At 31.1% G+C, this 13,518-nt stretch overlaps 1 protein-coding gene across 1 annotated transcript; it reads right to left on the bottom strand.

The window, feature by feature from the left end:
- Positions 1 to 9,034: 9,034 nt before the first annotated feature.
- On the bottom strand, positions 9,035 to 11,543 carry LOC146724701 (uncharacterized). The gene is made up of 2 exons (XM_085490209.1): positions 10,273 to 11,543; positions 9,035 to 10,169 (listed from the first exon to the last, which is right to left on the bottom strand). The coding sequence occupies exons 1-2, from the start codon at positions 11,342 to 11,344 to the stop codon at positions 9,619 to 9,621; spliced, it is 1,623 nt and encodes a 540-aa protein (XP_085346335.1). The 5' UTR covers positions 11,345 to 11,543; the 3' UTR covers positions 9,035 to 9,618.
- Positions 11,544 to 13,518: the final 1,975 nt, after the last annotated feature.

The raw sequence follows: 13,518 nt of genomic DNA on the forward strand, positions 1-13,518 counted from the left end.
CGGACGTGAAAAAAATCGGATCGTTTTTAACAAAATTTTTATTTCTTTATTTTTTGCATAATTTTTTTTATTATTTATATATTTTTTCTTTATTATTTAAATAAACCTCTCCAGTTTTTTTTTTATTAATTTAAATGTTGGGTAAGATTGTGAATGATCTCTCATTTTCGCAAGTCAATTCGAATATAGTAGCGAAAAAATGCATAAAATACTGAAAATATTTTCTCAAATAATTACAATTATTTCTTTTAATTTGAAAGCGAGGGGATTACTCCAAATCTCCTTCTCCTTAAGATCCACCAGTGCTGTGACATGATTGTCGTCCTGTCAAAGGGACAAAAACTAGTCCATCGGAGATGCCGGACGGTAATGACGTGGATACGCACAGGGAAACGAGGGCGCATCCCGAAAATATAAAAGTCAGGCGCGTTTTGATGTATCCAACCGTGGTTAGTGTCTCGCCCTAATGGCTGATCAGATAAGGGCGTTCTTGTCCGGTGGTCTTGGCGAGATGATATCGCGTTCGCACGCTCTCTCACACTCCGGAACATAGATGTCATATATAGCGTCAGAATATTTTGTAAACGTGCTGCCGAAGGAGGACCGGCGCGGCTTTCCTGCACCTTTAAAAACCGGCAGAGAAGCATCTTTTCTGATTGACGAGGGACACGCTCGAGAGCGATCGACCGCAGAAATTAACTCATCTCGATGTTCGGCTTGTTCCTCTTATGATTGAAACGATTTTTTAGCGGCCTGAACAATGATCGATGCTAGAAGATGTATCATTTAAAATAAATGTTATTAAATGTGTATTTATCTTATTGAAATTTGTGCAATGCGTATCTTAATAAATTTATTATTTTCAGAAAAAAAAAATATATATATATATATATTAATATATTGTAAAGTATTTTTATTATTTTTTTAATTCTATTATCACTGTTTATTTTATTTGTTTGATTCTGAAAATTACAAAATTATCCAATTAAATAAATTGAACATTATTGATTTCTAAAAATATTTATATACATTTTAATTTCAAATTATATCTTAAATAAGAATGACATTTATAGGAGGATGGGACATTTGTTTTAATTTATATTTATTTTAATTTGGGATTATATCTTAAAGAAGAATGATATTCGTAGAAGGGTGTGGAACATTTGTTTTACAAGACCATCATCCCTGTTAAGAGTCCTGCCGCGAAAGGTAAGATGGACATGGTTTCAGAATTTTACGAGGGCAGAATTTGGCGTAGAGTATTGGTCATCTGGTCCATATATTCGATCACCTGCCTGTCCCTGAGAACGCACCCCTGATGGGCACGCGTCGTTCCGCCGCAGGAAAATCTCCTGGCAAACTGACCATATGCTAGATTCCTGGAAATGCGATACGCGGCGTTCTTATCTCCCGGTTAGACAGACGTTCCATCTAAGGACGGTTATATCTGTGGTTCAATATCACTATAGTCACGTTGTTTTCTTACGTTTTTAAAACATTTTTCAAAATTATGAAATATATATTACATATTTATAAGTACCAAAAAGTCTCAATAAATTAATTATTTTCAGAAAAATAAATAAATAAATAAATAAATAAATAAATAAATAAATAAATAAATAAATATATATATGCATCATTTGCCATCAAAATGATGTCATAATAATTACTGTGGCTATCTGGGTATATGTATATGTATACAGGGTGTTATAAAAATACCGCATATATAATTAAAATATTGTATATATTAATATATTATAAAGTATTTTTATTATTTTTTAATTCTATTATCGCAGTTTATTTTATCGCAAAATATGCAACCAAATAAATTTTAAAAAATTATATATTTAAATATAAAATGTTATATTAAACATTATATTTCTCTGAAAACAAAAATATATGGTGGTATAAATATAAAGTATATATAAATTTAAATTTCAATACTATCGTTATTTAAATAATAAATATTTAACTATTTACACAAAATGTTAATATAATTATTTTCATAATTATTTATAATTATATTTATAATACTTCTTGTGGAATTATTGTTAGATGGCGTGCATGGATGCGTCAGTGCGTCAGGAAGTGTGATTGAGAGATTTTACAGTATATCTATAGTATACAATATAGAAAATAAGCACAGAGGTGATTAAGGAGAAACCTGAGATAAAGTAGAAGCAATGGAAATAAAGGTAAGGCATCGCAGGAAAAAGGACAGTAAGGTAAATAGGACAAGAGGAAGGACGAAAATTGAGGGTATGACATCGCACGGGATAACAAGCGCAATAAAGAAAAGTAAGATGCAAGGAAAGGATAGGAAGGATAAAGAAAGGAAAAAAAAATTAAATTAAAATTAATAGGAGCAAAGTATGATATACAACAAAATAAAGAGAGAAGACAAACGAAGAAGGAAAAAAGTCAGTGATCAAAAGGAAAAGGAGAGGTTCGATTTGAGATAGATAATACTAACTAGTAAGAATTTTCTTTTATTGATTTTTCGTATTAACGCATATTACTATTATTATAATTTATTTTAGTACACCTGAAGAGGACCAAAAATTATGGTCGAAACGTGATATTTGTAAGATTGATTTAATCAATCTAAATATACAGCTAGCATCGGTCGTAATTATTTATTCTCTTAACATTTGCATTGGCGATTGAAGAATCAAATCATTAATTCATGTATAATGTTGTAATAAAACATAATAATAATTGGTACACTGTAAAAAAATATGTAATATATTACACAAAAATATGTAAAATTACATAAATAATAAGTGTAAAATTACACGATAAATAATGGAAATGATTACCTTTTCATTATTTATCATGTAATTTTACATTTATTATTTATGTAATTTTACATATTTTTAATGTAATTTTACCAAATTTTTTTACAGTGTACCTACAAATAATAATTGTTATCTAAAAGCATGAAATAACCGGAAAATATTGATCCCATAAGTTCGAAACCGTTTTATTTATTGTACTAATAATAGACGAGACATTCGACCGGAACTCTATACCGGGGGTCGAATTTTCGGTCGAAAACGGTAACGTCGCCACGCGCTCCGCCGGATCAGCTGTCCTGAATCGAAGACAGATGCTGGTCCGCTCCGGTACATTCGCGTACGTTGCACTGCGGAGAGATTCCTCCCCGAAGCAGATCTTTTCAGAGACGTCGATTTTTCCTCGATGAACGCAGGTGAATGCGCCCGGGCTGCGAGCTGAACAAGTTTCGACTCGCACGAAAGACGTGAAAAATCGATATTTTTTATTGGCGAAAACGCGTTCTGTTGCCGGGGGCGCTTTATTGCCCACGTCGAACTGTCAGGTTACATTAAACGAGTTCCGTTGAAACTGTCGTGTGAATCTCGGCCCGCTGGCGGCGTGTAATTGACGAATTATGCTGATACTTTGGTGCAAACGAATAACGGTACGTCGTATGCAGATCACGACTAGAATGTGACAATGTTAGTTGAATATATATCACGCAGTTGGATTTTGTCATCACGTTCAAATGATAAATGAATATAAGTTGCACACAAACGCAGTTTTTAGAAATTTTATATTAGAATAAGAATATGTAAGTATCGTCATTGGAAATTAAATGCTTTGAAATCGATATATACAGGATGATTCTAAATAAAAAAAGTACAAAAAATTTTAAGAGATTCTTTATAAAAAATTAAAAAGGATTTTTCATATAAACATATACTTCTAATATCTTTTTCTGAAGAATTACACTCTTTCAAATAACGAGGTAAAAATTAGATTTTTCTTTCTTTTTTCCCAAATTTTGAAAGTTAAAAAATGAAATTTGATGGACATTTTCTAGTAAAAAGGATACTTATTAATATTTTTTATCCTTTGTATCGTTGTATGAAGGGAATGAAGTTAGTAATCCCTATTGAATGTTTTATTAAAACTTTTTAACGGAATCGGAATGTCATCATCTAAAAATAGAAAGCTATATTTTTTTAAGAAACTTTAATTTATTTTTTATTCGTAAAATCAGTAATTTGCAAGAAAAAATTAAAATACATTATTATGGACGCAAAATAAGCAAGTAAAATACAATTATAATAAATGTTGAAGAAAATGGAACCAAAACAAAATTTCGAAGAATATAAGAATATATGAAAGACTTCTTAATTTTCGACAAGAATCATCTAAAATTTTTTGACTTATTTAGATCATTCTGTATATGATATATTTGATGCAAAATATTTATCTGAAAATTCATTTTCCACTAATTACATATCGATTAATTTTGTATTCGATGTCGAAGGTTCGATAGATCGAGTCATATTATTGTTATGCGATTTGCTGTCGATTGAAACGATCTAGACGACTGCTATATGTACCGCGAAAAATTATTGATCGTTAACCAGGACAGAATTTGATTCGACCATCGATAAGCGGTGCAGCCGCGATCTTGAAAGAAACTATCCGCTATCTGGCAGTGGCTCGAATCACGCGTTATTGCTCCCTATACCTGCCGCCTCGCTTATCTCATCGATACACCTACGATACTAGTACAACGTCGTATGTATATATATATATATATATATATATATCGATGCGTGCCGATGCACTACGTTCGACACGATCGTCGATCAAAGGAAATGCAATAAATGTGCTCGGTGCACCAACTTTGATTTCACATAAACGCTTCTAAAGGTTTTGTTATTTTAGTATTTTTTTATTCATTTAATATTATTCAAAAATTAATTATTTAAACGATTTAATTACTTATTGATGCAGTAGAAAATTAGCTATCCATTGCAAAGAAAGAGTTTGTAGGCTAATAAAAATAAAAAGTGTGCAAATTGGAAACTTGCACATTACTTCTTCACGATTTTATTTCACTTATTAAGCTGGATTTTCAATATTGGCTTCTTGAAATATTAATGAGCGAAATAAAATGGTGAGGAAACAGTGTGTAAGTTTCCAATTTGCACATTTTTTTTATATAAAAATGTTTTGTAAAATGTTCCGTGCGTGTATTATGTGTGTATGTACCTCTTTTCGTTATAATTCAAAATTCGAAAATTTACATTTAAAAAAATTCAAAATCTTAGTAAATAGTGAGCCCTTTTATCGACTTTGCTGAATTCAATACCGAACATTTTTAATAATACTCTATTCATATAAAAAAAATTTAGTCCACTATTTCAAATTTTACGGTTAGATTTAGAGCACCTATATACATTTGCAAAAAAATCATAAAAATTTTATAAGAAATGAATTCACCGATTTTCATCACACACAAATTCAGCACCAATCTTTAATATTATATTATTCGTGTAAAAAAATTTAGCTTGATATCTTAAAATTTGCAAAAATTACAAAGTACATATTTCTTAAAAATTCAATATCAATCATTTTTTAATGATATTCTATTTATGTAAAAACATTTATCCCGATAGCTAACAAAAGTTCAAACCGCACATATATTTTTTGAAAAACTAAAATCGCATTAAAATCAACAACACTATAAATTTTTATAAAAATGACAGTAAATAAAGATTTTATACTTTTACTTGTATGCCAAATTGGGACGCTATAACTCAAACAGTTCTTGAATTATATCAGTGTTTAAATTTGGAAAAATGGTAACACATGCGCACACACACACACACATACACACACACACATATATATATATATATATATATATATACATACAGACATTTAAAAAAAAATAATTTTTTGATGTTTTAGAATATTCTAAACACATTGGCATAGAAATCTGAAAAAAATTTTCACAAGCTTCCACGAGGAAGCAAAAAATTAATAAAAATTCTTAAAAAAAAATTATATTTACACATCTAAAGTATATTTTCCATTGTTCCTTGATTTGACTCTTCCACGGGAGGTGCACGGGTGCGTTTAATTTGCAATCGCGCTGCCTACCTGCCGTCTGTCAGATGCACCGCATTAAATTAAAAGCCACAATCCTTTCTCGCAGTCGCGTAAATATGCGCAAAGGGGCTGATCGACATTTTCTTCTCGCGGCGGTTTACGAAGGAACCCGACGTGCACCCTACTGGTTGGGCACTGCCTCCGTTGTAAAATGCATCTCGAGACCCAGAGAAAGAGGAAGAGAGAAAGAGAAACATATATACCGAGAATGAATCGTGCACCGGTCTCGTCGACGAATCATCTATATATGTATATTATATACATTTAGCTGTGCGCATATATATGAAGGAGCTTTCACGCGGCTATCTGTCCTCGCACAACTCTTTCTCGTCGTCCTAGATCGACATACATATAAGAGTGAGAGGGAGAGAAGAGATCCGAGGAAATCTGCATTTCATCCGGTTATTCCGGTAACTACAGTTCCGGCAAAGAATTCCGCTTCTTTCTTTCTTTCTTTCTTTCCTTCTTTCGTTCTTTCCTTCCTTTCCTTCCTTCCTTCGTTACATGGCGGATAAATTATACGGAATACTGGACGCGCTAAGTTACCCTCGCTTTCGTTTGTCAACGGTAAAGTGTACGTCCTATGCGTGTGAATTCCTAGGGACCAGAGAACAACCCGGCGCCCTTCACGCTGATACTATGGGTAATCGCGCGTTCGCGCAGGTTGCTTGCGAAAAGATTCTTTATGCGCACGTAAATGGAAGCAGGTCCCACTGGCACCGGTGGTTCGTCGGTTATGTTGTTGCGCCGCAATGGCGAACCATTTCCGCCCTATCGCGAGAGGAAATACAAATACAACTATATGCGCGATAGAAGAAGCAGGTTGAGACTACGAAGGATTTCATTAATGTCGATAAAGTTGCGGATTCATCGATTTAAATCAAGAATTTCGGCCCCATTTGGGGCCCAGTCATCAAACATACATAATTTTATAGATAATAATGGTAGTATTAAAAAATAGTTTTGGATTTTCAAATCCCCAAAAGTAGTTTGGACCTTCTAATAAGGTCTTTTATTCATTTGATGGCTCATCATCAGAACTGTTCAAGATAACGAAGCGATAACATGTGCTTAGAAGCTATACCTTCTGAAAGTTATATTTAGCATATTCTTAATGTAAAATAAGAATTCTAGGAATCATATTCAACTATAAAATAAAAAATCATTAATTTATTGCAAACGTGAAAGTATATAGATAACAAAACGAATACATTTTATACACCAACATTGATGGTATCCTAACATTGACTGGCGGGTGTGTTTTGGATATTAACATCTATAAATTTTCATTTTTTTTATTGTGCTCTACAATTTTTACATGTATGGGTTCGGAGAGGCCAGAAACCTCTATAAAAATGAACAAAGTTCTTTCCATACAGCACCGTTAGATTGCAAAAACATTACAACAATCTTTCACCGCAATATTGCAAATTCACTGCAAAGTGTTGCTACATCATTGCTGTTGAATTGCAGCAATGTTAAAATGTCCGCTTTTTGGAAGATAATAAAATTATTGATTATCGTTAACATCTTTTATTGTACAATATTGCAAAAAATTATTTTATTACAGTATTATACCCAGCAAATACCAAGTTACAGTTATATAATTGTTAGTTGTAATTTTCCACTCAACAATATAATTGTTATAATACACGTATTATATTTTTGAGTGGGAAATTACAACTAACAATTATATAGCTGTAACTTGGTGTTTGCTGGGTATATGTATATATATTACAATATATAAATTATAGAATTTGGATTACATGCAATATTTCCGAAATATTAATGTCATGTTGCTACAAGTGTGCTGGAATTTTGTGCATTTATATCTCTGCAATGTCTTTATAATGTTGCATTGCAACGTTGCTGCAATATAATTGCAATAATCTGTGCTGTATGAGTTTGATCTATTAATTAATTCAACATTTCTTAACTTTTTTGTAACTTTTCCAATTATTTCGTAAAAGATTAAGAGATTTAATGTCTATTTAATTTCCGAACCCGCTTTCTGGCACCTTCCGTGTGTAACAATATAATAATATAGTCAATCAGGATGGCCATGGTCGTGAACAATTTATTGGGGGAGAATTAACGCTCGCTTTTTTCGAAGATAGATACATACGTCGGTGCCGAGTGTATACTTATATAGACAACCGTTTACGGCCGGTATATCTCGGTACGATTCTTGTTTTCCCGCTCAAAGTGGTAAATTACACGTTACAGCGAGAGGAAATGAAAGGTGTGACTCCTCGACCCTCGGCAAGATACCCGACGCGCGACGTTACGAGTCCCCGGAACACTCAACCAGTTCGCGCGCGCGCGTTTACTATTAACCCGTTACCGAGATCCGGGCCCGTCCGAATAAATCTGTATAATTATTATGGCGCGCGCATAGAGAATCCCCGTATGTGTATGTACCGGGTGGCCGCCCCGCGTTCGAAGGTATAGCCCCATCGGAAGGAAGCTGGTTTATTTTTTTGTTATGCCGCCTCGAGGGGCGCCCCATCTTTCGCCTCACCTTTGAAACACCTGGCTATTACGCTGGAACGCTTATACGAGTGTGTGTGCGCGCCACCATATGCGATCGGCCCCACCGAGACTAGCTACGTAGACCCATTTTCGGGGCCCGTGGATCCCTATACACGTGTGCCAGATACCATCCGAAAAGGGAAGGAAGGAAGGGAAGGAGGAATCGAAAAAGGGCTTTTTACCTCTTCTCGCACCGAATCTAACATCAGAGTAGAGTCGCTTTGTTGATGTTGTTAGATTTTCTAATTTTGGAATGTACACTGGAAAAAAAATTTTGTTGGATTAACAAAAATTCTGTTCGAAAATGGACGAAACGGAATTACTAGTTGAATCTACCAGAATTCCTTTTAATGCAACAAGAATCTACCAGAATTCCTTTTAATGTAACAAGCATCTTGTTTGTACAACAAATCAGTTTGTTGGTGCAAATAAGATATTTGTTGCATTAAAAGGAATTCTGGTAGATTCAACCAGAATTCCGTTTCGTCCATTTTCGAACAGAATTTTTGTTAATCCAACAAAATTTTTTTTTTCAGTGTAGTCTTCGTATTTCACAATAAATTACTTACAAGGGACATGTCACAACTGTCCGGAACCGATTTGATTCTCCTTGAAATATGTTGTTAAATACACAAATCTAAAAGACACGTATTTTTTTATACGTGCGCAATTTGAGTTTTAAGGGGTGAAACACCCCTTTAAAGAATAACGGTATTTTTCTTTAGGATCAAATATCTGCTAAACTATAAGAGATATAAAGAAAAAACGTACAACAAATTTTAATGGCTTGAAGAGTACTTTAAAGTTATATGAACAAAAATTTTTTTTTTTTTTTTTTTTTTAAAAAAACCCTCACCACCTAATTTTTTTTTTCAAAATTAAAAATTTTGTTTTACCTAATTTAAAGCTTATTTTTTTCCAAATTCAACCATGTGTAATAAAGTTATGTTACGAAATATCATTTTCGAAAATTAATTATAAACGCTCCCGTATATACGCTCATCCGTGCTATGTGCGTAAGTAATTACCGTCGAACAATAAAATATATAAAAAATGTTTTTGTATAATTCTTATTTATGTTTTCTATGTATTTATAACTGTGTATTGTGTATATTTAGATTTTTTTAAAAATGTATTTGCATTTTATATTATTCACTCATTATACACATTACAATAATGATATTCGACAAAAAAATGTTTCAAACATAATGACTTCTTGCACCAAGAACATCTTACTACAGCTATATTATTGCAACCTTCGATATCACATTTTGTTAAAGTTTCGTCTAAACTAAAGTGTACTGGATTTTCGAATTCGTCTGGTCTTTCATTCGTATAACCACTTTTAAACCACGAATATTTAAATAAGTTTTGATATCGTGGGGATGACAATTGATTATGTATCAAAGATTGCAATTTTATTATATTATTTCGTTCATGTAAGTTTATATTACTTTCCAACAGTAAAACCGCATCTGAAAATCTTTTAGCAAAATTTTTCCAAATTCTGAATCCATAAACATCTAATGGTTGTATTTTCCCTGTAGTTCCTTTCGGTATTATCATAGTAGTAATATGTGTTCCAGGAGGTGTTAAATCCGAAATCATATTGGGGCAATGTCCAGTCCATGAATCGATAAGAAGAACGCTATTAGGACCAATGTTTGCGAAATAAGCTTCTTCTAACCACATTTTAAAATGATCTGTACAAAATATAAATGTTAATTTAATAGTTTTTTTATGACTCTTATTAAATTGTTAAATAAAATAAGGTTGTTAAAAAAAGTAATTATAAAAGGAAAATACCTGATGTCATTTTACCAGATTTCGATGCTTTTACAATAACATTTTCTGCTTTAAATAAATTTTCTTGTACTCTTGGTCCAAATTTACCATTAGCTTCTTTTAATACAATAAATAAAGGGGACAACAAATTGCCATTACAGGATATTATTGGTTGTATCGTATATGAATGGGTTGTTGATGATATGGATTGCACGACACGTTCTACTTTCTTTTCTCCCTGGTTAGACAATGATCTTCCAGAGTGAAGTTCCAATTGGAAACCACTTTGATCTGAATTGTAAATATTTTCAGATCCAAACTGTTCAATAAGAGGTTTTACTGTTTCCAGAAAATCATCAGCTGATTTTTGCAAATCAGCAGAATCTTCTAATGTTCTTCTAGTGACAAACTTCGTAACTTTTCTTGAAACAATTCGGTGAGACTTCTTAAATCTTGCTATCCAACTGTGAGATGCTTTAAATATAGGATTTAAATTTCCTATTTCTTCTTGAGCTTGTAAAGCCCATCTTTTTAAATCAATATCATGAACCATGAATCCTGATTCGACAGCTGCAGTAAATTTATCATGTGTAAATTTGGAGATGTAAGATAATTTTTCTGTACGACTTCCACCTGATTGTATTTGTTCTTCCCATCGCCTTAACTGACGTTCAGATGAAACTCTTCTAAATTTATTTTGTACTACTCTTAGAGGACGATTCCTTTTTCTGTCATTACTGTTTTCATCAGTGTCCCGAAATCGCCAATACTCAACAGCTCGTCTTTTATAAGAACTATCAAAATTTGTATCATCATTTGAACAATGAGGATGAGAATTTAAACTATCTTCATGCCATGCTTCTTCGTCATCTTCAATTATTTCAAAACTATGTAATTTATAAGGTTCTTCATAATCGAGATATATTTCTTCCGTTACTTCCACCCCATTATAATGAAAAACGCTATCCAGTAATATTTTTTTAATGTTTTCCTTTAATTCCACTTCTGCTTCAGTTACTGGCGTTTCTGTTAAATATATTGAATTTATTGACACCAATAAAAGTCTAACAACGTTAAGCGGATTGATAATCATATTCAAAGATGTTATATTTTGCTTTCTATTGCAATAAAAGAACAGTTTACACAGATATTATTACAACGAAAAGACTACACCGACTGTGAGAATTATGCTGCTACATGAACAATTTATATTAACTTATCAGAAATACGTCATCACATAATCTTATTTTATTATTTATTTTAACGTATTAAAGATTTTATTGTAAAAATTATAACTTATCTGGAACACGTACACATAATCTTATCTTATGATTCATTTAACGTAAGATATAAAATTTGTTTATGCCAAATATTGCGACATTGGTATTCGCAAGATTCAATTAAAAAATAATTTTATTATAAAATATAATTGTTTTTAATTTTTATAGAAGAAATTAAATATTAAAGAAATAATAAGAAAGCAGGGGGTATATTTAAAAAATTCTTATTAATTATATTTAAAAATTTTTTTTTAAATCTAAATATACACAATACGCAGTTATAAATACATAGAAAACATAAATAAGAATTATACAAAAACATTTTTTATATATTTTATTGTTCGACGGTAATTACTTACGCACATAGCACGGATGAGCGTATATACGGGAGCGTTTATAATTAATTTTCGAAAATGATATTTCGTAACATAACTTTATTACACATGGTTGAATTTGGAAAAAAATAAGCTTTAAATTAGGTAAAACAAAATTTTTAATTTTGAAAAAAAAAATTAGGTGGTGAGGGTTTTTTAAAAAAAAAAAAAAAAAAAAAAATTTTTGTTCATATAACTTTAAAGTACTCTTCAAGCCATTAAAATTTGTTGTACGTTTTTTCTTTATATCTCTTATAGTTTAGCAGATATTTGATCCTAAAGAAAAATACCGTTATTCTTTAAAGGGGTGTTTCACCCCTTAAAACTCAAATTGCGCACGTATAAAAAAATACGTGTCTTTTAGATTTGTGTATTTAACAACATATTTCAAGGAGAATCAAATCGGTTCCGGACAGTTGTGACATGTCCCTTGTTAGTTTAGTACTGATCCATCTAATTCAATAACACAACGAATCGTTCCGTTGCCTTTTGAAAGAAGATAATTTACATCTGTCACATAACTAAATTTGTCACATAATTAACAATTATTAATGTCCTAATCTAAGAAAATATCTGTATTTTCTCAAATATTAATTTCAATATCAGAAAAAACTAAGAATTTTTATTATAACACAATTAATTTATGCGCGAATTTGTACCAATAATATAAGTTTTTCCTAAAGATGTAGAATTTAAAAATATATTTTAAATTAATAAAAATTGTGATATCAATAAAAATATATGTCTAAAAGTTGCAGTATATTTTCAAAAAATGTTTAAGTTTATGTACTATGTGTTAATAAAATCACTAATACATTTAAAAATAATTACGTGTATATTAAAATACGTATGATTAAAAATCGAATTAAAATTGTTACGTTTAAAATAAAGTGTATAAAACAATATAGAACGAAAAAGGATAAACTGCAAAAAAATTTTTTAAAATGAATGTAAAACACTGAGATACACTCTATTACTCTTGTTTGTGTACACACATACACACATTTTTAAAATAATTAATAAAGTAAGTTATTCGAATAGCTTACTATATGTATCATTCAAACTTTTGTAAGTATTGCCTGTTAACACGAAACTTTTGATGAATCGATGAATCTTGGAGCATTCTATTGCACAAATGATTTTGTTTCCTTATTTGTCCTGTTTTGAATAGCAAGTCTAAACTTTTGACATTTTAAAGGTACACCTGTATCCTGGTTCGTTTTTGTGATTGAACTATACGATGAAAGGCAAAAGGCTCTAGCAAAATCTCGTCTTAAAGACTCTATAACGAGATTTTCTGCACAGTGATATTAAGAATAATATTGAAGTCTTTCAGATTTGTTCCAGTTTCCAATGACATATATTATTTCCATTTATTGTTTATTATATTATTCCCTTTAATGAAATTGTACACAAAATATTTAATCAATTTATCACAATCAATGCTTTGACGCGATTATACATATAAATCGTATATTGATAAGAATAATTTTTTATTTGCACAGACAAAAATAAAATATTTATTCATGAAAGAAAAAAAGAAAAAATCTTATTAATAATTTCTGTAGAAGTATCTTACTTGCAAAAAAATACCGGAAAATTTCACAGGTTAT

The sequence above is a fragment of the Nylanderia fulva genome, unplaced genomic scaffold (genome assembly GCF_048542155.1).
Source record: "Nylanderia fulva isolate GAGA-0341 unplaced genomic scaffold, ASM4854215v1 Scaffold12, whole genome shotgun sequence".
In the NCBI taxonomy this organism is placed as follows: Eukaryota; Metazoa; Arthropoda; class Insecta; order Hymenoptera; family Formicidae; genus Nylanderia; species Nylanderia fulva.

What these genes read in the sequence shown, in the direction of transcription:
- LOC146724701 (XM_085490209.1), bottom strand. Translation starts at nt 11,344, where the DNA reads ATGATTATCAATCCGCTTAACGTTGTTAGACTTTTATTGGTGTCAATA. An exon ending in ATCTGGTAAAATGACATCAG is followed by an intron (nt 10,170 to 10,272) that starts GTATTTTCCTTT and finishes TATTTTGTACAG; the next exon opens with ATCATTTTAAAATGTGGTTA.